General features: G+C 41.3%; 1 protein-coding gene across 2 annotated transcripts; it reads left to right on the top strand.

Annotated features, from left to right (window-relative positions):
* Nucleotides 1-279: 279 nt before the first annotated feature.
* BEST3 (bestrophin 3) lies at nucleotides 280-24988 on the top strand. 2 transcript variants are annotated; one of them, XM_059846931.1, is made up of 10 exons: nucleotides 280-512; nucleotides 4234-4403; nucleotides 6093-6187; nucleotides 6722-6955; nucleotides 12135-12289; nucleotides 12978-13055; nucleotides 13472-13624; nucleotides 16904-16984; nucleotides 18285-18436; nucleotides 20805-24988. In XM_059846931.1, the coding sequence occupies exons 2-10, from the start codon at nucleotides 4252-4254 to the stop codon at nucleotides 21706-21708; spliced, it is 2004 nt and encodes a 667-aa protein (XP_059702914.1). In that variant the 5' UTR covers nucleotides 280-512; nucleotides 4234-4251; the 3' UTR covers nucleotides 21709-24988. The 2 variants fall into 2 exon arrangements, with proteins under 2 accessions (XP_059702914.1, XP_059702915.1); XM_059846932.1 differs by lacking the exon at nucleotides 4234-4403 and having other exon boundaries at nucleotides 281-512.
* Nucleotides 24989-25373: the final 385 nt, after the last annotated feature.

Consider the following 25373-nt stretch of genomic DNA (forward strand, 5'->3'; position numbering starts at 1 on the left):
AATCAGTGCTATCCATTGATGTGTCTGCACAGGACAATGTTAGGGACACATCACTTTTCAAGACAAGTCTCAGAACAAAATACTCCCTTCTTGTCCATCCCATTTTGGAGGAAATAAAATGCAAAAAAACTGTATGCGCCAGCCAAACCTTTGCAAGATTCCTCATTCAAATGAAAGAGGTCCTTCCGATGGCAAGTGGCGTTATAATTATAGACTAGAAAAGAGCAAGATCAGCAGCTGCTGCTGCTGCTGCTGCTTGCGTTTGTTCCCTGTGTAACTGACAGGACAGAGTACTTGGCAAAAACAGACTTCCAGAAGTGGAAAGACATTTTAACCCCTGTTCTTGTCAGTCCACTCCTCTTAGGGCTCAGCAGCAGCAACCCCTTGCTTCAGGTTAAGGGAAGAGCAAGGTGATTTTTGCAGATCTGAAGGGGACTTGGTTAAGGACGTCTGAGAAAGAGGAGGGGTCCAGGATTTGCCTTCGGGCTTGGATTGCTGAATCAAAATAGCAGGTCAGTGGATATAGCATAAGCTTAATATGTTTTTATAGTTGGCTTAACTCAAATATCTCTCACTCACTTTCTCTTCTATGCCCTAAACTAAAAAATAAGGTGAAAAATGACAAGAGGTAAGTCTGCATAGAGGTACTATTTATTTATATATTCTGTAAAGAGCCTTTCATGGTCATTTAGGAAACACTGATGGCTGCTATTTTGTACAGTGGTTTCTCTCTGAATCCTAATGCATCCTGAAATTCTCAGCCAGGCAAAAATCCCATTTACAATTGGGTTCAATATTAACAGAGAGGACACACTTATATTTTTAGCTGTTTATGCCTAAGGTCTTCTGATGGTCTTTGCAAAAGCAGAATAATATACAACTCACATTTCAGTCTGTGCTTGAGAAAGTTTCAGAAAGGAAATAAACACTGAGTAAAAGAAAAAAAAAAAAGCAGCATCATAGATATGAGTCAAGGTCTCTACAGGCATCAAACGGGCATAACTTGTGTTATGTCCTCAAAACTCACAAATCCATACCAGCAAAAAGCCTAGCCCTATATCTGCTGATGAATTTAGGGGCAGCATGATAATTAGGAATGTTTTTCATTACACTGGTGCCTGTGGTATCTGATCTAATGTACTCTGTCCTTCTTCAGCCCTGGCCAAAAGAGTGCTTAGGAAGGAATGTGCTGGGGGGCATCGTTATGCTTTGCTCTTCCTGTCCATCTCAGTTTTAGCTTTTTAATTTCCTGTGGCCATAAGTAATGTAGGAAGGACTCTCTGCCAGCATGCTGCCCATGAATCAAGGGCTTGGGACCACTGTGCAAGAGCCAGAGTCAGAGCAAGGCCTTACACCAATACTTCCTGTTGCAAGGGGAGGCCATACCTAAATGGTTGTTGTTGTTGTCAGAGAAAAAAACCCCACAAATGCAGATTTAAATTTGTGTTTGCTGTGTTGAGAAATCTAACCAGACAAACGCATAGCTGTCTTTCATAGCTTTGTATAGTCAAAACTGTTCTATAATCACCTAATCTGACCTAATGTATGTTTTAAGACTTAGAATTATATTATATAATTCCCTATATGAAGTCCCTATATGAACCCAATGATAAATGTTAAGGAAAGCATTTGCTTAGCAGGAGGATAAAACAGAGCATACAATAGGCAAGGAAAGACACGGAAACCAAGGCAACAAAGCTTAAAATTTCTGTAACAGTCCCACTTTCCTTTGCCCCATTTCAGAGGCAGAAAGAATAAGCAGGGCCATCCAGTGTCTTCCAAGAATTTCTATTCAGAGTCAAGGGCATTGAGTAAGGTGCTAAGAGATGGCTGGAATGTGATTAAATGAAATATACTTGCTACAAGCAGACAAATTGCATTTGGTGGATAAAAATCTTCTCCCAGTCTAATGCATGTGGAAATATTCTTAATCCTGATTCCTGCTATCACTACAGCTCTGCATTTGTGGCCAAAGCCAATCTACTAGGCCTTGCAAGACAGGATTTGCTTCAGGTCTGTAGAGAAGGTGGACCCACTTTTTCCAGCTTAGCTACTGACCAGTTTTTGGCTCTTTCCCCTTTCTGATAGCTGGGAGAAGGAATCCTTCCTGAACCTCCAATGCAGAAACCGAGTCATGTTTTTGGCACTAATGGCTGCCTTTCTGTAGAGCTGCAGAAGCTCCAAGGGTGTTGCAAGCAATCTTTTTTCCTCTGTGGCCCACAACAGATGCCCAGATACCAGGAGAGACCTGCAGAACCCCTCAGCCCCTGCCTGACTCAGTTATGTGAATTCTTCCCAAAGGTCATCTTCTGTCCTACAATTTGCCCTCAGCTTAAAGATCCTGAACAAGAGGGTGACTATCCAGTCCCCTGTTCTGATATTTGGCTGCCCCCACAGTTAGCAGTTTATGTTTTGTTTCATCCTGCATTTGTCTAACTTCATCCTCTCATTGTGGCCTTGTGCTGTGCTGAGGGTCTGGGTTCTTGCCAAGCTACAAGCTCTCCCATTATCAGACATCTTTTCTAGATTCAAGTCCCTGCTGGAGATTTCCCACTGGCGATTTTCATTACAAAGTGGATATTAATGGGGAGATAGAGACACACTTGCATGGCTTAAACACATTCTCCACACATCAATGGGCAAGATCTAAAGGCTCCTACAATAGTTCCAGGAAACACACATTTTTAAGCATATTTTTTTACCCCATTCCTTCCCTGTAGCCCAGCCACAGATTTCTTTCATTGTTCATAAAGCCCCACTTTTGCTGGAGAATGGACATCTTTGCCTCCATTTTCTTAAGTATTGCATCCTGACCACAAGATTTCTAGTAGACAAGACTTCATTTCCATGCATGCCGGTCAGACAAGTTGGCTCTTGCACTGAACTTCTTGGAGTACGACAATGACAACAAAAAATTTAAAGGTCTGTGCCAAGGCTCAGGAAAAAAAAAGTATCACTTGGATTCTGAAGACCAAAACCCATGCTTTTTTGGTGGTTTTTTTTTTTTCTAAAGAATTAAAAAAGCAACACAAAAAAAATCTTCAGACCCATGCTGGCGAATATCGAGCAATCATTCTGCAGAGGAAAAGAGACAGCCTGTCAGAAATACAAGGCTTATAGTGTCTTTTCCCTGCTGATTCCCTTGGTGACTAAAATAAAAACTGGCACATTTACAGGTGAATTTTAATGGCTTACATTATGCTCTGCATCAGAGACACAGCCAAGATGCACAAACTATTTGTCATCTGTTAATTAGGAGTTCAGATTTTTCTCCCTCACCCCCCAATAAATTTGCTACAGTGGCATCACAAAAATATAGACAAGAATAATATTTGTAATACACGGTAACTTAAGATTTTGTGCTTGTCTTCAATATTCTGTTTCTTGCATGCTGTATAAAACTGTTTTCATTCACATTTGGAGCTGGGATTTGTTCTGTAAGCATATGAAAGTTCCCACAGCATCTCCCTGCACTGGGTAAGCAAGTACCAAACCCAGCACAAAGTATTTACCTGTATATTTTCAGTTGTACTTTAATTACACTGTGTCTCACACTACCTACCTGGGCAGCCCTAGGGCTTGTTTTGCATGGCCATGCAATGCTGAAGTATTGAGGAGTAAGTCTAGCTGCCAAGGAGAGAAATAACAGCATTCTCCAGCTGATTTCAGCTGCTGTTGTAACAGTTAATGAAAGAGGCAGTCTCCAAATATCATTTGTCTTTTCAAGTATTATAATTACCACATCCAACTAAAAATACTGACTGGGGATGTACATGCATTTGTGGAATTTAGCTTTACTTCTGTTACCAAGAAGCTGAAAATGTTGAAAAAAATGTCAAGCAAATTTGTTTCCTATTTGTTGCTCACACTAGAGTGGAGCAAACTGAGTGTAAACAGAGACTGCAGAGGTCTAATATGTCCGTGCCACTGTCCCCCAGAAAGGTGGCCCAGAAAAGTGGCCACATTCAGTGCCAACTGCTGGGTTTGGGTGGTCATTGACATAAAGCCCAAATACAGCCTTGCACCAGTCTCAACAGAGCTTGTAACTGCAAGATTTTTATTTTTCCCCCTCTATGGATATATGAATACAAACACCATGTATTTGTGTACACATATTTTATATGTTTAAATTTACATGTATATCCATGTATCTATCTATACAAGGGTACATTCAGGTTAGGATACGCTGTCTAAAATGTTGTTGGTGTCCTGCTTCTCTTCTGCTGTTTCTAGGCCCAGCCTACCACGACGATGACAGTCACTTATTCCAGCAAAGTAGCAAATGCCACTTTCTTTGGATTTCACAGATTACTCCTAAGGTGGAAAGGCAGCATCTACAAATTGCTGTACAGAGAATTTATTGTTTTTGCTACTCTTTACACAGCGATAAGTGTATTATACAGGTACACTCTTTCCAATTCACATCTCATTGAATGTTATGCTGAAGTTTCAGACTTCCTAGAGTTAGGCTGATGAATAATGGGGGGAGGTTACTCTTTACTTATTGTCTTTTCTTTGGACATATTCCAATGTGCTTACCTTTCCACGTTTACTTTAAGGTCCCAGAGGAAATATGTAGAGTGTCAATACTGTTTATCATATTCAGCTGATTGTACTATTAGCCTAGCATTGAGCAACCATCCTACTGAAGTTAGACTAAATAAAAACCCAGAGCAAGCTTGGATTATACAGCTTTTGTCATTCTGACATTGAGCTGTCAGTTGTGAGAATGCCTCCCTGCTTTAGATCAAAGGTATAGACCTTTTGCTCTCCCTGCCACAGGGAGCTAGGGAGAACTCTGTCTTTGGTTGCCCGGTGGGAATTTAGCAACACTGAGAGGTAATCATTTTGGAGTGAAGTTGTAAAGCCAAGAAAAGCAAAGTTTTGCTTCAAGCTAGGAAGGCATGCAAACTTGATTTTTAAGCTTGCAAAGAACCAAGTAAACTGCATGGAAGCCAGACAAGGTTATTATCTGTGTGTCACCCAGCACCTGGCAGGAACAGATTACAAGAAGAATTGCTTTTTCCACCTAGGTGTGAATTAAACACCATATGACAGATGCAGTGCATCAATTAGTACAGTGAAACTTTTAATTGATGAAGTACATTACATAGAAGTATCAAAATTATAGTTCAGTTCTTACCATGATCTCTAATTAGATCTCTGCTTTTTATTGGAAGCAAGGATAAAATAAGCTTCAGTTTTTCTCTGATTAATCACTATTTTTTGTTCAGTAATCTATACCTGTAAACAAAGAAAGAAAATTATAGCATTAATACGTAAAGGAACACCAAAGTCTCACAGTTGTTGAAATTAATCTAGTTTTATTGAAATGTCAGGCAATTGAAGACCATGGTAAATACACCACAGAAAGCTTTCTATATGTGCTCCAGTTTATTGCACAATTGTAAGCAAAACCCACCAAATATTTGTTATATGTTCCATTTATAAGAAATCAAAGAATAACTGCAATACCTATACAAATAAAAAAAAATATACAGAAGCTTGTTGTATTTCATCAGATGCCTTTTCCTGTGGGTAAAAGCTACCACCATGGCCCATTTGCTATCATTTGGTGAATATTTTTCTGATTGCAAAATACAATTGTATTTTAATCTTGTGGAATAGAAAAATTTCATAGGAGTAAGAATAAAAATCTGTTGCAACAATGTAACATTTTCAAATCAGAGGAACTCTATTGGTAACCTTTTGCAATTCAAGCAGACCTGAGCATTTCCCTTAAGTACCACTCTGGAAAAAGAGACTAAGCTCTACTTGCAGACTTAGAGCTTGCTGTCATCTTTCATCTGTATGGGACAGCAAACTGATTGTCCAGACATATTGATCCAATTAGTAGTGCCATTCAAATTAGTCCTGAGAAAACTACAAAAACCAGGGAATAATATTGTTGTTTCCTCCAGCTTCTTTAATACTTGTCAGAAGTGTTCAGACCTTTACCTTTAAGAATTTGCTTGAAGGCATGAGCCAAGGTTACTCTCCAGAGTACATATCTGATTATTTATACATGTTTGCACTTAGCAGCTAGTGCCAAAATATTATGGAAGGACAGATACATTTTATTTTTGCTGCAGATTTTTTCTTACAGGTAGCCAAAAACGGTTCTTTGAAAAATTATCAATTTACTGTGACAAATATGCTGAACAAATCCCAGTAACTTTTGTGCTTGGTAAGTACCGGTTAAATGTGAAATTATTCTCCAACTATGTCTCTGTTCAGGCATTTTGTGAATGTTGGTGCATGGAAGCATTTCAGAGCTGAGGGGAATGTGGGAGGTTAGAGGTTCTCAATAGTCATCTGCTTCCAACAGGCCTTCTCAAGTTCAAGTTGCTTTTGTCACATCAATGTTTCTGCTCATGGTTTTAATATACTAACAGGAAAGGTTTCCATATATTTAGATCATGCCCACTTACACTGATATCTTGTACCTGATCTCCCAATTAAAGAAATTCACCCTGAGTTTTACTACACAAGAGGAAATTTGGAAATTCATGGGTATGAGATACTCAGCTGGAATGTACTGTTACATTGCAATGTCCATTAAATAATTAGTATTTATTGCATCCTGGGTTTTGACATGGCTTATTGCATTTATTCTGGGAAATGTAGCAGCTTAGTGATATGAACAACACTCTGCAAACTAAAATTAAAGTAACTGAAATCCTAATAGGCACTGGACTTTTTTTTTCCTTCTAACCCTCAGGTTTCTATGTAACTTTGGTGGTGAATCGCTGGTGGAACCAGTTTGTGAACTTGCCTTGGCCAGATCGTCTGATGTTGCTCATCTCCAGCTGTGTGCAGGGCAGAGATGAGTATGGGCGCTTGTTGAGGAGGACTCTCATGCGTTATGTGAACTTAACATCTCTGCTGATCTTCCGCTCTGTCAGCACAGCTGTGTACAAAAGGTTCCCCACCATGGACCATGTGGTTGGAGCAGGTACTGCACTTTGCCTCCCCAAAATTGCTTTCCTTTCTCTCAGAGGTGGGGGCTCAGGGAGGGAAGGAGCCAGCCTCATTTTTTTCTTTCCCGTGGCCCCATGTGTGCCTCGTACTAACCCACCTCAAAGCAATCAGCTTTTTGTTAGTGACTCAGATGCTATAACCTTTAGAGTGCATCTTTAATGTTCTTAAAGTCTTCAGCAACACTATAGAAATCAAACAGGTTTGACAGTCTTATGTGAATCTGCTTTCAGACCCCATGGAGGCAATAGGCCTGCCTCAAACACTCAGGCGTAGCGAGCAGGTACAACATTCTCTAAAGCACAAAAACCCCAAAGCTGCAATATAATATGATGCAGTAGGAATGGTGACTTGTTGTATGGCATTGCCCCAATGTCTGGGATATAAATTAGTCTGGTGTATCAGAGACTGATCTCTGCAGGCGCTTCACAAATACAGCTTTATCTCAATTTTTATTTAAGTAGACTGCATTTTTAATAAATTGCACATTTTAAATGTTGTGGTTTACTTAAAAAACTCCTTGGCCCCAAGGGTTTTTTTATTTGTATTGAAAAACTTACTTTAAACTTAAAGGATAACTAAACTGAATATTAAATATGCCTTTGTTTTCTGTTTCTTTCAATAGCACAGTGAGTGTAATGATGGTGAAGAGAGTTCAATCGTGTAACACTTTGATTGTCTATCAAGGGCTGACTGCTCAGTATTTAAAGGCAAGGTGTGGCACTGTGCCTGCTGACTGCCATGGTCAGTGTCAGTGGTAGAACAGCAGTGCTAAGATATGGGGATCTGTTCCAAATAGAAGTCATGTTTTCTACTGAATGTCTTGAATTTCTTAAAATTATTCCTTTGGCAGAGATTAGTAAGCAAATTTAAAATATGCAGTGTAATACACATATACACATTTCAAATTTGTGAGAAGCTTTAGATATTAAAGAAAAAATGATAGGCAGAATATGCCAATCTTACTGGAAAAAAAAAAACCCAAACCCAAACCATTTATGTAGGATTCATTGAATTTTAAAGTTCTCTTCCTTGTGCTGTGCAACAAACTGTTTACCTGAGCCTGTGAGAGGTCAGGGAAGCTTCTGTCACTGTCCCCAGCAATCTGCTTCTATTATGCACTGGAAAATTACAACATTTCCAGGCAGCTAATCCAGCTCTGCCTCCCTATTGCTAAAGACAATCTGTTCCAAAGAGACAGAATGTCACAGCGTTGTACCAAAATTGTAGACTGGAAAGCAAGTTTTGATTGTTGGTATTTTTAACAGTGAAAAATCTTCTACTATAAACTGTGTATATAAGTACAGACAGTGTAGCCAGCTCTGGATTTCAGTACTTTTTTTGGTAGGTTTTAATGCATATTGTGCTGCAGAGTTTTTATTGATGCAGCACTGAGCTTTTCAGGGTATATTTTGCTCCTGGTAACATCCAGTGACTTAGACAATACTCTGCAATCATCCCCTCCCTAGCTCCCTGTGGCATTGCTTATCAGACTGCATGGGAGGAAGGCATTTCATATGAATGTGAGCAGCACAAATCTGATGCTTTCAGCACAGTCATCATTGAAACAACTTACAATGATTTTGCATTTTGCTGTCAAACTGTGAACTGCCATAACATAACTATTGCTACACACTTCTCTTTTCAGCAAATGAACTGCTTAAATTCTTAGATTTTAAATTTGAGAACAGTGCCACAATGATCTAGTCTGACTCATCCATAACACAAGGCACAAAAGCTTGCTAGCAGCATCCTTTGTCATGCTGCAATTTCTGACTGAGCTGTAACACCTTCTAGGAATGCAATCAGCCCAGATTTAAAACTCAGGTGGATATACTGGAGACTACACGGCATCCTAGGTGACCAGATGTTCACAACAGTAAACTTGCTGTTGAAGAGTGGCATCTTATTCTCAGTCTGAACTTGCACAGTGCTATCTTCTATTCACTGGATTTTGTAATAGGTTTGAGTTCTTTTTTTTTTTTTTTAATTGGAAGAAAACATATTTTTTCTCCTCAATAGTTACCTGTTAGCAGACTGCATAAAGGCTTGAATGAAACTCAGGAGCTTCACCAACTCTAGGCTCTTCCTATAGGATACAGTCTTGAGTGCTGGACCTTCCTTCTGACTCTTTTTCATGTTTTAACACTCTTTGTGGAACTGTAGACAGTAGGTCCATGTGGATTCATTCCTTTATGATGCTGACTGCTGGTGCACACAGGCTCTAAGTGTCAAATGCCTAGCAGCTGTCCTGAGCACAGCAATCATGAAGTTGGATGCTCAAGAATACAACTCTTAAGAAACAGAGTAATGAGTGAGCAGCTGAGCAGAGAGCAATCCCAAAAGAGCTGATGGGAAATGCTGAAGAGAAATATGAGGTGTGAGCTCAGCAACATGAATACCCATGGTTGGCTGAAGAGTGCAGTCCCAAATCCTCTACTGGAAGGAAGCACCTAAATTAACCCTTTCCTACATTAACACAGAAGCAGAAAATGAAACTTTTATCTACTTGATCATGTTCCTTCTTCTCTAACCACTAGTATTAGAAGTATTTAATGTGAATAACCTGAACCAGTCTTGTCTCAAACCATTGAGTTTTGACAGGAGAACTGAATGCTCTTTGAATCACTCATGGGAGAGCATGAGTGATTTTGTCCCAGCCAGGCTTGTTTTCTCATCAATAATTTTCCTGTAATATCTCTTTGGCTGACAGTGTTCACATTAGTATCCTTTGATTGTTTATTGATTGCTCTCCATGTCACTCTTCTGATACTTTCACAAGGATTCAGTGCCCTGTCATTCCTTAGATCATCCTTTTCATGATCCTGGCACAATGTTTGACAAATATTTCCCATTTTCTGGAGCTACTTCAGTCTTCTAGTGCTTATCAAAACCAGTATTCTCATTAATAGAGTTTATTGTTTAATTCTTTGAATACTCCTAAATAAAAATAACATGATCATATGTAGAAACCACATAATTTTTATAACTGAAATTTGGTATCCTCCCTTATATTTAATGGAATATTAAGTGTTTCCTTACCAATGCAATAGCAGTGAGCTATTCTGAACTGCATGTTGTCTGTATTGCCAGCAGTAAGAGCAATCCAGAAATAGTATGTTCTGCAATAAGAATACTAGGCATTATTAATATTTATCAAAGAGAATATTTAATCAATATTAACACAAACACTTCAATGCCAATTTGAACTTTATCATTTAAAAAATCAGACTTTGTTGAGCTTTCTGAACAGAAGGTGCCCAATTTTAGTGGAAAGCTGAACTGATCCTTGCTGTTTTTGTGACCCCTTCAGGCTGAGTCTTTCCAGAGCCTCCAAGTGACTTGCATCCAGTGTTTACTCCAGACTCAATTTTTTGTTTTTCTCTCTCTGTTTCAGCCTGACAGAAGCATCTTTTCCTGTTCTGTAATAAGCAGGGCTGGCTGGACAAAAACTAAAGGCAGCCTGAAACACTGACTTTTAGGAGTCAGGAGCCATGACTAGCAGGTTAATTTGTCTGGTTGCCTGATTATTTCTGTGAAGTTGATTATGAGAAGTGGCTACAAAATGCCCAGGGAACTTTAAAAAGCTTTATCTTATTCTGTTCTGAAATTCTATGATATTGCATGAGCACCGTCTCTTGCTGCTGAATATTTCCTCTTCCACAGTGTTTTCTGTCCTGTCCTTGCCTTCCTTCTCAGTAGTTCCAGTATTTCATACCTTCTGTGTAGGCTTGTTCCAACTGCACAATAGTGACATTTTCCTCAACAACAGAATATTTCAGATCACTGTGTTTAGCAAATCTCCTTTAACTTAATTCACATTTCTGTGCAACACAACTGAGTTTCTATACATTTATTTGTTTGCTGTGTCATGTGTCTTTAGCAATGTTAGCCGTAATGAACATATTCTTAGTTACTCATTGTAGTCTACTGTCAATTCCCTTACTGAATTTTCAGCATTCAAATTTGTAATTGGTTGGCTGCACCCCCTGTTTTGGGGCTGTCGTGTTACTAACTTTGTCTTATTTCAGAGCTAATGCCAATACAACAAAAGAAGCTTTATACCCACATGATAGATGTCACATACCTGAGCAAAAACTAAGATCTGCCAAACATGACAATTGCTCCAATACCAGAAAATACAGGATTTGGACAAAAGAAAATGTGAATTTTCTGAGGTTGTTTTTGTCAAAGCCTGGGTGGAAGGAGGACAGCAGAGCAGAGCTATCTTCCCTGGAGGGGTAGAGGTGTTGCTCCAAAAGCCAGCTGCTCCCTTGCCAGTCCCAGGCAGACATTGGCTCTGGTGCAGGATTCGTCACACACAGCCCTGGCTCCCTGGTTATGTGACCTTGGACTTGCTTGCAGCAGGGGGAAGCAGGGCTTCACAAGGCAGGAGAACTCTTCAGGAAACCTAATACCTTCCCAGCTCCCCAGTAAGGCAAATTGCCAGGCAGAGAGCATCTTCAGCTTGTAGCCCCACAGCATGTCACCTGGCCCTGTGTCCCCTCAGCAGCGGGATTTCTGTGCATGATTCCCTCTTCATCTCTTTGCATGCCTTCATAACTCCAAAGAAAACATCAAACAATCTGTCAGGGAAGTATTTCACTGGCAGAAGGCACACACTCTGTTGGGCTTTGTTTCATGCATGCGCTTGTATCCTCTGTTGCTTGCTCACTGCTTTGCAGATGAAACAAAAAATTATCAGAATCAGAAGGTCATGTAACTGCCCTTACAATATGTCAAAAGGCTTCTGAAAGCCATCATTGGTGAAAAATGTTTCTTTACTGATATGTCCAGTTCCTTGTTTTTCTGAGAGCAGAATATGAAACTAGAGAGTAATTTGTACAATTCTTAGTATTCTATGTATCTACCATCTGTCAGCAGTTAGATATAAGAAGACAGTAATAGCAAATTATTGCCTATATTGGTAAAGAGGAATTTAGCATAGGTAATTAATGCAAAAAGAAGTTATTTCATCAAGATCTGTCCTGGATTTTTTTTTTTAAGAGGAGGTTACTAGTTAGAATTATAAGTTGCGTTTAACAGAGTCTTTGCAAATAGTACATAAACAGATAAAAACATATTCCAAATGTATAGAATTAGCAGTACTCAAAGCAGAGAATAAATGAAGGCTGTTTTGGTTTTTTGGTAAATAGGTTTTATGACAAAATATGAAAGAAAACTTTTTGATGATCTTAAGTCTCCCCACCTGAAATACTGGGTCCCATTTGTCTGGTTTGGAAATCTGGCATCAAAGGCACGAAAGGAGGGAAGAATTCGAGACAGTGTGGATCTGCAGACACTGATGAATGTAAGTAGTAAAAGGAAATCTACAAAAAACTAATCTGAAATTGCTATGGTGCTTTTCACTTACATAATTGGTTTTATTTAGTATGCACAGATCTCCTGTGTCATCTAAATGACCTTACACGGGATTTATCCCACTTTTCTTTGTGTATCAATGCACACTTAAACACACAGCAGCATTCACTGGCATTCTTTTTAACATGACTAGGAAGGTATTGCAAGAAGCAAAAAATTGATGAGTAAAAAATTATTGTAGCATCACTCTAAATTCATACTTGTCCCATTGTAAAAATATGAGAAATTAGAATAATTTGGCATTTTGAAGATTTCATTATCAGCTTCAGAGAAGATAATCTCCCTGAATATTTCATTAAGTGGTAAAATATCCTTTATATTATGTAATATATTCTCTTTCATGTATCACTACACTGTGAATAAAATAGAAGCAGAAGATGAATTGTGAAGAAATACAAAGTATACTAAGCACTCCAACTCCATAAACAAAGTCAATATTCAAATGGGTTGCTGGGTACAGTTATAGTATCAGTTTATATGTTCTATACTTTCTTTTCTCCCTGTCCTTTTATATGTGCAAAAATGAACTGCAACAAAATATTTACAGTTCAGAATTGTATCCCATGCAATTTTATTTTGTTGTGGTTTCTTCTGGTTGTTTTCTTTTTCCCTTTTAGGAGATGAATAAGTACCGATCTTGGTGTAGCCTTTTGTTTGGTTATGACTGGGTTGGAATTCCACTGGTCTATACCCAGGTACCGAGCTATTATCCTGTAGAAAGTTCAAAACACAATTTCCATAAAAGGGGGTTGGTTCCAAACATTCATGGTATAAAATATTCATAGTCCCAACCTGAGTCTTTGAGATGTTAAGCACTGCTTCACTTGCACAGGATCATGGATGCCTGGCTAACTATTTAAGGCATATTTAATGCAGGGATGTTTTGAAGATCTTGCATAATTTGGAAGAGGGAAGGGAAGCACTGAAATGTTTTTCTGTTTCCTGAGTGTTCTTCCTGGCTGTAATTATTCCTGTGGCCTCTGTATTTGCAATGCCTCCTGCAAATTTATAAATTATATGGCAAAAGGTAGACAAAGGCCTTTGGGTATGGGTTGCCTTATGCATAAGACTGTATTGGTTCATTATTTCAATGAAGTTCTGTTCCTTGCAGGTTGTTACTCTCGCAGTCTATACCTTTTTCTTTGCCTGCCTGATAGGGCGTCAATTTTTGGATACTGACCAAGGGTACCAGGGACATGACTTAGATATTTACATTCCAATCTTCACACTGCTGCAGTTCTTCTTCTATGCAGGATGGCTCAAGGTAAGCTGGCTTTCTGGACAGGTGATGGGGGAAGCCTCCCTGTGGGGCAGGTCAAGGTGCCAGATCTGTGACACACGTGTAAAATCTCCAATGAATACTGAAGTTACACCAGAGGTGAATTAAGCCTGAAGTGTTCTGTGGTCATATAGAGATATCATGCAATGCATTTTTAATTGCACCTGACAGACCGTATGGTAAGAGATGGTGGTGAGTCTGAAAGAGCCCATTTTAGTAGCACCAATGCTGCCACAACTCCCTAAGGGAGCCTTACTCCCACAAGGTCTCAGGACTTGAACTATAAAGTGACAGAAAAGAGATTTTAAAAAACCCTTTGTCCCCCTCCATTCTGCAGTGGGGAACTATGGCTGCAGATCTGGCATCAGCTGAAAGGGACTGAATGACACTTTCTTCTTATGATCAAAGCTGGAAGTATCTGCTGTTAACCTCATCAGATATAGGCAATTAAAGGTCCCCAGTTCCAGAGGGCTATGAAAGAGTGACAGATAATATTGGCTAGAACCCCACTGCATAAAAATGTTCATTAAGGAGAACAGCTGTAGAGGAATTGGGTGCTGCCCATCAGCCTCTTAGTGACTGCTAGCTAACATCTCACAATCAATCTGATAGTTGAGTAATTAAGCCGCATATTCAAGGTGGTTCTCTCCTCTGAAACAGACTTGCTGGAAAAAAAGTTTAAAAAGTTTCATTAGGGTCCATGTACATTAGATTTCCTTTTGTGTTTATTAATCATGGATGGAAACATAGAACTAACTTTTCTGTTAGAATATAACTTTTCTGTTAGAATATAAATTGAACATAGCTGGCTGTAGACATGCCTTCCCACAGCCAGCTCTGAAGGGCAGAGTAGAGAAGGCAGCACACCAAGCTGGCAGATTGTAAGGTAAAGTGCATGCAGGACAAGCTCCTCTAGTGTTGTGTCCTAGGAAATGAGGGGGAAAAGGATTTTGCTGCATAGGGACCAGCTTGGATGGGAGCAGGAGAGAGAGAAAGGGAAGCTGGTACAGTGAAGGTAACAACTTCTGGAGAAAAGTGAGGCTTTTTCTGTAGGCAGTGTCTTCCCATTATACTAGAAGGCTAAAAACTCTAAGCTGTTCCTCTTGACTACGCTGCTGGTGCCCCTGAGGGGAAATGGGTTTTCCTTCTTCAGCACCCAAGGATGTTTATAGCATCTCCTCCTATAGTTAGGCTCTGAGCTTCCAGCCAACTCCTGGCTGTAGCAGGTATGAAATGCCATTGTAACTGATAAATATTCTGCATAAAGAGATGAAAGAGAGAAGTTGGTTTTGAAAGTTAGTTTAATATCAGCAGAGTTTCCTCAGACTGGGGGTTTGTCCAAACCTTCAGTGCCCCGAGTCAGGATATTTTTGTCTTGAAGGTTACAGCCAGTTTCCTGCTGAGAGTGTTGGACTTTGGCTGCCAGGCAGAATAAAGGGCCCTGAGATATTGACTTCCAGTAACTTGGCAATTCCTCAGAAATAATTGGTAAACTGAGCTCATTCCTTGGCCTCAAGCCTGGTCTGTTATACCTACAATAAAGGGCCAAAGTTTTCCATTACATGAGACACTTCTAAATCCCCATTTTCTTTACAGGGACAGATGAGCTGTCCAAATACAGAGTTTATTTGTCCTTCACTACATTCCTTTCTGGAGAATAAAGTCATGTGTCACATGCCAGGACCAGGTTAGCCAAAAGAAAGCCACCACCACTATTTGCTGTGTCCCAGTCCTCACTTTTTTAAGCTCATGTGATAGGCTTTATGGTGGACTTTTGGGTGATGGTCCACTGGCTTACACGAAGCTGATCAATGTCTTCCCTGGAGAGCCACAACACAGACTGTGTTCTGGTTCCTCCCTTTTGCAGCACTTTCATAGCTGTACATCAGAATTTAGTACCATGTGAATGAGTGTGAGCAGAGGTGACCCCTGTCTCCTCGCATTGCTCCCACCTAACAGATGTTTTTGTAGTGTTAATCTACTCAGCAGTTCTTTTGCTGTGTGCCAGTGCTGGCCTGGGAGGTGGTGGCCTCAGAGAGTCAGCAAGTGCTTATCCACAGGTACAGCCTAGAGGCACATAGGAGAAATATGCAGGAGCAACTGCCTTACAGCTATAAGCTATTTAGATCATAGCTGTCCATAGTCAGGTTAATGAACAGGACTGTTTAATCATGCAGTTGCTTTACACATATCCACATTAAACCGAGGACCTGACTGCTGCTCCTGTGCATGGACCTGGTGATCACAAGGAAGGCTTGGAGGAGTTATCAAAAATATGATCAGCTTCAAAACCAGGGCTTAAAAAGATAAACAGAAGGAGAAGGGAATGGAGGGGAGAGGACATTTAATGTCAGTGTACCAAGAAAATAGGAAATAGAGAAGCAGTCTGAATTTTCTAATTTTTTTTCCTATTTAATCTTTTTTTTTCCTCCATCAGCAGCTATGTGCTTACTCTCCACACTTTAGTGATCACGAGGGTGATCACAAGGGTAGGGGGCAGTCTCTGTGGGTTTTTTCACTGGATATGGGGAGCCAGAGAGGGTACCTTTCCAGAACAGTTCCCAGACTAAGGTACCTCACCACAAATGTGTCTGAGCTCACTGTTTGATTGTTTCCTCCACAGGATGAGCTTTCAGTTTAACCACTTCAGGTACACAAACCCAAGGCAACAGGCTGAATTAAAGACAGGTTCTGTCTCTGGGATTTGGCTAGCATGATGCAGAGTTGACTTGAGTCAAGTTTTTTTGTATGCTGCTTTTCCTCAAAAGCCTTGGAAAGTTGCCATTGGGATTAATGCTGATAAAGAAGTAGAGGCTGAGGGCTGAGGTGAAGAGATGAGCTCCACTCCCTCCAGCAGACTCCAGCTGCAAGGCATGACCCCATGGGCTGGTGGACTATTGCAGACAGCAGTGCAATAACAGAGCCTCTAGCTGCTAAACCATTCATTTAAATGAGCCAAAGACAACAGTAAGGAAAGGTAATGACTATTGGATGTGACAATTACCTTGGCCCAGACACATCTCAGTTCCCGGCAGGCCAGCACTGACAATTGTGATTGGCAGCACCAGCGAGGCACAGAGATATGAATCTATAGTGAAAGCAAGCTGTTCCTTCGCTAGGCTGGCAGAACAATCACACAGGAGCTCAAGCTATGATTGCAAGTGACAGGCAGGGAGAGAGAGAAAAATCCAATCCTACTTTCTCTGCAGCAATAGTCATGACATGGCATGCCAACCTCTCTGCACTGTCTCGTTTTCTTTCCAGGTCGCTGAACAACTCATTAATCCGTTTGGAGAAGATGATGATGATTTTGAAACTAACTGGTGCATCGATAGAAATTTACAGGTTGCTTTTCTTATTTCTACTTCTAGCTTTTCTCTACCATAGGTTATCATTACATCTAATACTATGTCTTAAATTGAGGAATAAATCAGGGCAACAAGTGCTAGCAAAATATATTTTTTCCCTGAAGGATCACCTGTGGCTGTGATCCACAGAGTGTGTTTTCACAAGCTAATTCATCTTGAGTTTGGTATTTGGCATTTACAATGCCTGACTAAACATGCAAACAGCTGACCTTAAATTATGAAACCACTCTATGCCTGGAAAAACATGTAATGTAGGTCAATCCTGAAAAATACAAAATTCATTCCCACATAGATAAGAACACATTTTGCTAATCTGAATGTCTCGAGATTAAAATATTGCATATGAACCTTCCTTTAAAAAGAAAGGCAGCAAAAATAGTAAAAACACTAAGCAGGGCCCTGAACTAATAAGCAGGGCCAGCAGCATGACTCATGTTGGGATGCTGTTACCCACAGCAGTATCTGTGGTCAGCGTCCCCAATCACAGGGGCTGTGAGATGACAAGGGTACAGTTTTATTCCAGTTTCCCATGATTCCCAAGGAGCCCTGGCTGTTGTGCTGTCAAGGAGCTCAGAGACATGAGGAGGTCCCACAGCACCTGCTGCTTCCCTTGCATAGAGCCAAGCACAGGGCTGGCTGAACTGCTGTCAGACTCCACTCCAGGAAAGCAGATCCCAGGAGTTAGGGGGAGCAAGGGCCAAATAAACCACCAAATTAGGCAAAGCAACCAGAGTAAGCCATGCAGGTATGTGCAAGAATGGGAAAAGGACTTCACATGGACAAAAATGCTCCCTGGCTTAGCACCATATCAGGATACTCATGCTACTGTGCCTTAGAGCCTGTTGTGTAAAATTTATCAGAATGGTGTTCCCATACTTGATTTGGAATGTCTTAAAATGGCAATGAAGCCTATCAGAAAGATTCTTGACCTCTGGACACTTCAAGGAGCACATGTGTGATATTTTACACAGATTTTCCATAGCACATGAAGGATCACATCTAACTCATTAAACGTGTGGGAAGGACTTCAATCTGGCACAAATACCTTTGCAGTACAGAAGATTCAAGTTAAGATAAAATTTATTCTTTCAGGAGTATAGGCAGATATAGGGGATTTATTTTGTAATACCGAGTCTCTTCCTAATGCGCAGGCCATCGTACACAGCTTATGCTAAAGGGTTTCTGAAAGAAATGTTGACCCAGGGAGTATAAAGTAGACTATTTCATTTACTTCACTATGTTGAAAGTGACATGATTTATGCAAAAAAAAATTTAAGGTTTCACTTCTGGCTGTGGATGAGATGCACATGAACTTGCCAAGGATGGAGAAAGATATTTACTGGAATGATACCTCTGCCCGCCCACCCTACACAAAAGCAGCTGCTGATTACTGTATTCCTTCCTTTCTTGGATCGACTATTGAAATGGGGTGAGTGGCACTAGGGGTCCTTAATGCCATCAGAAAGATCCCCACGCCGACAGCCTGCACTGACTGGCAGACACTCAGTGCAGGGATGTGGGCTCTGATGATACTTCCAGCAGAGAAGATGGAAATGGAGGAAATGGAATTAGGAGGGAGTGGACAGGCTGATGTTGGTGGGAGGATGTCTCCAGTGGTCCATGTGTTCATCCAAGTTGTGCATGCATTATCTTAAATTGTATAATCAATAAATAGAGAGTGTTTGCAGGGAGGGTTTGTTGGTAGTCTCGGAACATATTTGTTGATAGTCTCTGAGCACAGGATGATACCTGAAGACAGTGACTGACTTATCTTAATGATACTTGCTTTGCTACAGCTTCTTCATGCATCCCCAATTTGCAAAACAGCTATTCCTTTAATCATTTAGTTAGCAGACAACAGTTGAAATCAGTCCAGATTTTTGTGAAGATCAACAACAAATCATCTTAAATGTTGTATGACTTTTCGTTGACTAATAATCCTGGCATGGAAGTTGAAATGGCCAGATTTTGTGAAGGTATGAAGATGATTTATTTGCAGAGATCAACAAAGAACAATGGTTACAAAGAATAGAGGGTATGGGATTGCCCCCTGTTGCCAGGATCTATATGAGGAATCAGTGACAGGCCAATTAGCTTAGAAGCTGTTAGTTTAAATGCTTGTGACATGCTGTAATACAGATCAATAAGCATAAATACCATCATGCCTGAGAAAATACCAGGCAAGTAGATATCCTCATCTGAAAACCTTTTTAAAAACTTTACAGAAGACATTTTTTTAACTTTAAAAGTTATCTCAAGATATTTACAATTTTCCCATCATTTCCCACCTTTATCAAAATAGAATGTCTTTAATTTTTTGTTAAATTTGGCCTCAAAATTGTGGTTTTCTCATTCTTGTTCTTCTTATTTTTTCATTTTTGCATGCATTCTACTACAAAGGGCAATGGTTGCATCACACCCAGCCTTTTCAGAAGTTATTTCCTTCTGGAAAAACCTATAAAATGGCAAAAAGAAAAGTAAAGAATGAAGTAAAAAAACTAAAGAATTAAAACTCATTGAATAAAATTTATTTTAAGCTAATATCTAGGGGAAAAGGTGGCAAAGAAGAAACATCATTAAGTCTGCAAACAATTTTTTAATAAAAAAGTACTTCACACAAAAACTTAAGGAAGGATAAAATGAGAAATAGCTCCCTGATAGCTCCTGTGGAATGCAAACAGCTCTGATGTGTTGACTTTTTATTTTTTATCTTCTCATGTGAACTGTTTCTCTGTTCATATCTCTAAAAATTATGGATAACTCTTAGGCAAACTTCAAAAACAAGCTCTAAAAATTCTTCCAAGTCCAAAGCAGATATATAAAACTTGAGCCCAAACCCAAAGTCTTCTCCAGTTACCTCAAGCTAACATCTGGAGCAAGTTGCCTAAAGAGGTGGTAGGTGTCCCATTCCTGTAAACATTCAAGTCCAGGCTGGATGGGGCCATGAGCAACCTGATCTAGTTGAAGGTGTCCCTGCTCATCACAGGGAGGTTGGATTAGCTGCCTTTAAGGGTCCTTTCCAACATAAACTATTCTATGATCTTCACAAATGCTGGAAGAAGTTCCACTGTCCCTCCAGGTTAGAGTTGCCTGCCTGTGCTCCATGCCTCAGATTTGGCCCAAGCCCCTTTGCCATTCTTGTCCTTAGGCAAGGTAACTGGGCCAGTTTGGCTTGCCCAGACTGCACTGTCAGTGGTGTGTACTGACTTCACTGGCATGTGCAGCAATAGCTGTTCTCATGAAACACCAAGGGTGTGCAGGAGAAGAGTACCAGGTACAGGTGAGACCTTCAACACACTGTCATGTTCCAGAAGTAAGTGAGATTTGGCCATCTGAGCAATTTCAACATTTTTGAAACTGTTGTCCTCTGTTTCCTGCAGTAGCTTTTACACTCTTGCTATTTTTGCCTGAAAGATTCTCCTGAAAAGTAACTACAGCACTGAGTAGGGTTCCTTTCTCCCCTTTCCCTCACCCTGAGCACAAGCCTAACCATGTGGAGATGCCTCAGAAGGCTGCAGCTCAAATATGAAATGGTGCCAGATACCTGGCTGGATGCCATCCCAGCCTGGTCCATAGGAAGAGAGACATCTGGATGTGGAGAGTTCTTTGTGTGATCTGGCTGATTCAAAGGCACAGACACCCTTTCCTGGCACCCTCATCCTTTTCTTCCTTCTCTTTTGGGACACACTAGGGCCTTGGTTCCTATGTCTTGGGTCCTATGTCTGAGACAGAGGGATAAATGTGTATTGATGCTTCCTATATTTAAGTGACATGTACTACCTGGCTTTACTTGGCAGGCTGGCTGATACTGAATTTCTCTATGGGGAAGAGTGGCCTTGGGAAGAGGAGAAACACCAGAGACAGTATTCGGTTTTGAGAAGAGTCAAGAGGTTTCTCAGCGTCCATGAGGGTCCTTCATACCCCACCCACCAGCGCTACAGTCGGCAGACGAGTGAGAATTCGGTGTTTTTCCCAGCAGATGAAAAAGGACACATCAGACGGCTGCAGGAAATGCACACAAGAGGGAGGCACTCTACCTTAAGCTTCAAGAAGAAACATGAAGGAGTTACCAGAAGTAACAGACTTCATGGCAGCCGAGAGCTAGGACCCATAACAGAAACCTCAAGGAACGAGGCACAGTTTGGTGACAGTGACACCTCATCTGAGACAGCCAGGCCAGTTCCTGAGGTCGTCATTTCTGAAGCCCAGGAGATTGAACCTGATGTGCTGGACAAACCAGACCTGCCAACAGAGCGCTCTGCAAGCATGCCAGAAGAGAAGCTCCAAAGGATCATAGCTGAGGCAAATGTGGCTCTTCTGAACCAACCCTTTTTCCCCCCAGAAATGACTCCATACCTCTCAAGTTCAGAGGTGCATCAGTCACTTCCTAGTGTGATAGGAGAGCCCAAACATGAGCCCCAGGTTAGTAATATAGCTGGTCTCATAACAGATCATGAGAGAAACCTTCAGCGATGGAGTTTACCAAGCTTCCATAGTCCTAGTACCGCATCAAATGCTGATGATGCACCACCTTCAACAGATTCTGAGACTACTTCACAGCAAAGGACATTCAGTGATGGAAAATATGGTACTTCTGCTTGTGCTCTACAAACATTTGAGATGCAGGACTGGGAAAACCTGGACAGTAAAGAAACAGCCATAGTAGAATTTTCTAATGAGGAAAGTGAAAGAAAACTTTGACCAATCTTCCTCTGGGTTTGACTGAACTTCTTGTCTTCTCTTGAATGTGGTTCTCACACAAATTTGCTGGAAGTGCAGAAGGGCAGACTCAGTACTCAGACAAGTAATGAAAAAGATCCAGCAGAGGATTTGGGCATCTAAATAGGAGATATTGTGGTGACATATTTTAAGCCACTTGGTCACTGGCTTGAAATCTGTGACCCTGTGGGAAATACATTTACAGAGAGTACTGGGAGCCTCAGGATGTGTATATAGCAGTGAGCTGTGTAGACATAACTAGAGGAAACACTAAGGTTATCAGAAGAATGGGTATGGTTCTGTCTCCTTTGGATATACACTGAACTCTGCTGCCTTTGTCTGCTCCATCAGCTTAAGGTCCATGACATCCCTGTAAGATCCACCAACAGTTTTAGTTTCTACTCGGGTGGCTCAAAGGCAAGATGTGGGCTCAGTTCCTTTCTCAGCCTGGAGAGATTCAGCCCATCATCTCTCACTGCCTGGAGGAACGCCTGAAAAATCAGGCCCCACATTTCTGTAGGACAGTATTCTGTCCCACTCCCGATGAAGCTATGCCACTAAAGAATAGAAAAAATAAAAGGATTAAATGTTTAATTTCATTTTAGACAATGGAAGGTGCAAAATAGCTAATGAGCTGGGCATGGTATGCCTGAGCCTTGGAGCACATATGTGGCATACCCAGTGACAGTTTATTGTAAAATGAGGCTCCCAGGCGGCTTCCCTCGGGATGACAAGGCTGCAGCACTCTCTCAAGAGGTGATGGATCTGCAGGTGAACTAAGCCTAGGCCTCCACTCTTGTGGAGATCTTCAGCTGGAAGTGCACAGGCTGTAATCATCCCAGGCAGACAACAAAGTGACCCATGACTCCTGCCAAAACTGGTCTCCACTTCCTAAACCTCTCCCCCATTCCCATGCTAACCAGATGTACCACACACATTCTTAATTAACCCAAACCTGAGTCAGCATTAGGTGGCTCCTGCTACTCCAGGGATGACCAAGCCACCCCCCTAAACCTGCTGAACTGGCCTTTCATCTATCACCCCTGCAAAGTAGGCCAGGAAGGCAGCCACACACCCTTGGGTTTAGCTCTCAGCCATGTTTCCAAAAGTGCAGTCTGGAGCATGTTGCCAGCATTCTCCCATCAGTGAGAAGAGGACAGAAAAGGGAGACACAAGGTAGCTCAGGGACTGTAAGAACAGAGAGGGGGGGACCAAAAGGTGTGAGCCTGCAACAACCAGCAAAAACAGTTTGGACTGCATGGACAGCAAGTCCACCCAGCTCTCTTGCACTGAAGGCTACACTTCAAAAACAAACCAGCCTCTCTGCCATAGTAACTGATAACACCAGTGGCTCCCTTTAGGACTCCCTGAACCTGGGAAGGGAATGAACAGACCTGCCTGCTACTGCTCCTATGGCAAACAACTTAGGTGAGGAACCCTTCTAGCTGGTATCGCATACAGCAGGACCCTATCTCATCTGGGTGGGCTTTGAACAAAAATCAACTGCCCTCCCCACTTGTACTTCTTCCAGCTTTTTTTCAGCCTGGAAATTGGCTCCTGCTGCTGTATGTTAGGCACGGTCTGAGCAGAGCCACACTCTCAAACCCTCCACAGACACTAGACAACAACACATGTCCCATCAGTTTGTCCCATCAGTTCAGGAAGCATTGGGCACTTGGCCCAAGGAGGCACTGATTAAACTCATATTATGTGAATTCCAGTTATGCAGGAAAGCCAAGCACAGATTTGCCAGGCACCTATGGAAGGACTTCTTCACACCATGAGATGAGGTGACACTGGTGTCTGACAGCAGCTCATTGAAATTTCATCACAGTTTGGAGTCAGGCGTTCTGGTACAACCTCACACTTGCCACTCCACAACAAGTCTTCAGGCAATTCAGGTTGCTATGTTTAGGTTTGACCAACAAAATGAGAAACTCTGTGGAGTGAAATTATACAGAAATAAACAGCACCTTAGCCTAGCAGTCCAATTTTCTGAATGGCCCTTATGCAACTTGTGGAAGCATTCTCTTTTTCCTCCCGATTCACTCTTTCTTGTAGCTGAAGCCACACTTTTCAATTCAATGTTTCTCAATCTAATTGCCTCTGCAACTCTCAAGGAACCTAATTTACCAATGTGCTCAACTTAAATAAATGGCTAATTTTAAGTACAAACAATACATTTTAAGGACAGCCAGACAGCTCCAGTCACACAGCTAAAAACAAAGTAAAAGTAACTGCTGCTCTCCTCTATAGCACTTTTGTCAGGAGAGCAGTACAAGTTTCTGGGGAGTTTGGCCATACTCCTCCCAGGCACACATGTATAAGAAGTGTTTTCAGCAGCTGTGAAGGAAGCCTGGCCCACAATCTAGCTCTCTCCTCAGGGTACATAAGCTTGAGGAGCTGTGCTTCGGGCCGTAAGGGAACTTAAGCCAGAAACCAGAGATGACTCTCAAGTGCCCACCACAAATCTGCGCTGAGAGTCCTGTCCCACCATACCTGTTTCCTGTAATCCTTCACACGGCTTCAAGCAGGGCTTAAGGTACTGGACCAAAATGCTCTTTGTCCCCAACCCAGACATCAGCTTATTTCATCCCAGCATTGCTAAGCGAAAAAAGCCTTCCCAGCTTCTCATCATCGAGCTCTGCTCATCTTCTTCTCAGCCTGGCTGCTGCCTAGGAGGCACACTGCTGCTTTCCACCAGAACATCACACATCTAATCAGCAATGATTTTGCTACCTCTCCCACTCACTCTGCCACCACTCCCTGGCCCAGCAACAGTGTTCATTATTTGATGGAGGCTGAGGGTGGCCACACAGCAGCTATTAGGTAGGTAAGAGCTTCAGTTAAGCCCCACAGAGGTGTCTATTACACACATAGATGCATGCTAAATTAGGAATTACAGCTCTGAAGTCACACAATGCAATCTGTAGTATACAACCAGCATTTCACACAGTGGCCAGCTCCAAATTAGCTACATATTCTATTCATTGCTTCTGAAGAAGCTAGTGCTGGGATGAGTTACCAGAAAAATTTCCTCTCACCATTTAGCTGGTTGTCTCACTTTGCACACATCAGTGTACTCTGATTTGTATTAAATTGTCTTTTGGGATTATGTGCTCTCATACACACTTCTCTCAGTAAATTATTTGCCTTAACATGGTAAATTGAGTATTTTAGCAAACCCAACAAACTACAATCCATGTCCACAGGTACAAGCAATGTTGAATTATTGCATGAATAAAGGCAATTTGAGACACACCATCGTCCTGATTTTACTGAACTCTCAAGAAGCAGTTCTAGCAAGGGTTGGACCTATCATGCAAATCAACTTGATGTCTACCAGGAACACCAAGGCACAGAAGCTGGCCAAGTTGGACAAGGATAGAACAGGAGGACCAGGATAGACAAATAGGTCAGAGCAGCAGTTTGCTCCCATCAGATGGTGTTAATCTTGAGCAAGATCAGATAGATCAGAACAAAGAGAGGGCTAGTCCTTGTGCATGCTGCCTGACTTTCCACCTGTTTCTAGAATGTGTTCACAGAGCCAAGATGTCAGTGCTGGGACTAACTGGCTGTGGGGACATGTCCCAACACCCTGAAAATCTTCTGTTGTAAATAACAGATCTCTAACTCTGCAAACTCAT

The sequence above is a fragment of the Haemorhous mexicanus genome, chromosome 5 (assembly GCF_027477595.1).
Source record: "Haemorhous mexicanus isolate bHaeMex1 chromosome 5, bHaeMex1.pri, whole genome shotgun sequence".
Lineage (NCBI taxonomy): Eukaryota > Metazoa > Chordata > Aves > Passeriformes > Fringillidae > Haemorhous > Haemorhous mexicanus.

Coding starts and splice junctions, on each gene's coding strand:
- BEST3 (XM_059846931.1), top strand. CDS start 4,252: ATGACAGTCACTTATTCCAGCAAAGTAGCAAATGCCACTTTCTTTGGA. Junction 4,404..6,092: donor GCGATAAGTGTATTATACAG/GTACACTCTTTC, acceptor TTTTTGCTGCAG/ATTTTTTCTTACAGGTAGCC. Junction 6,956..12,134: donor GGACCATGTGGTTGGAGCAG/GTACTGCACTTT, acceptor TTTGGTAAATAG/GTTTTATGACAAAATATGAA.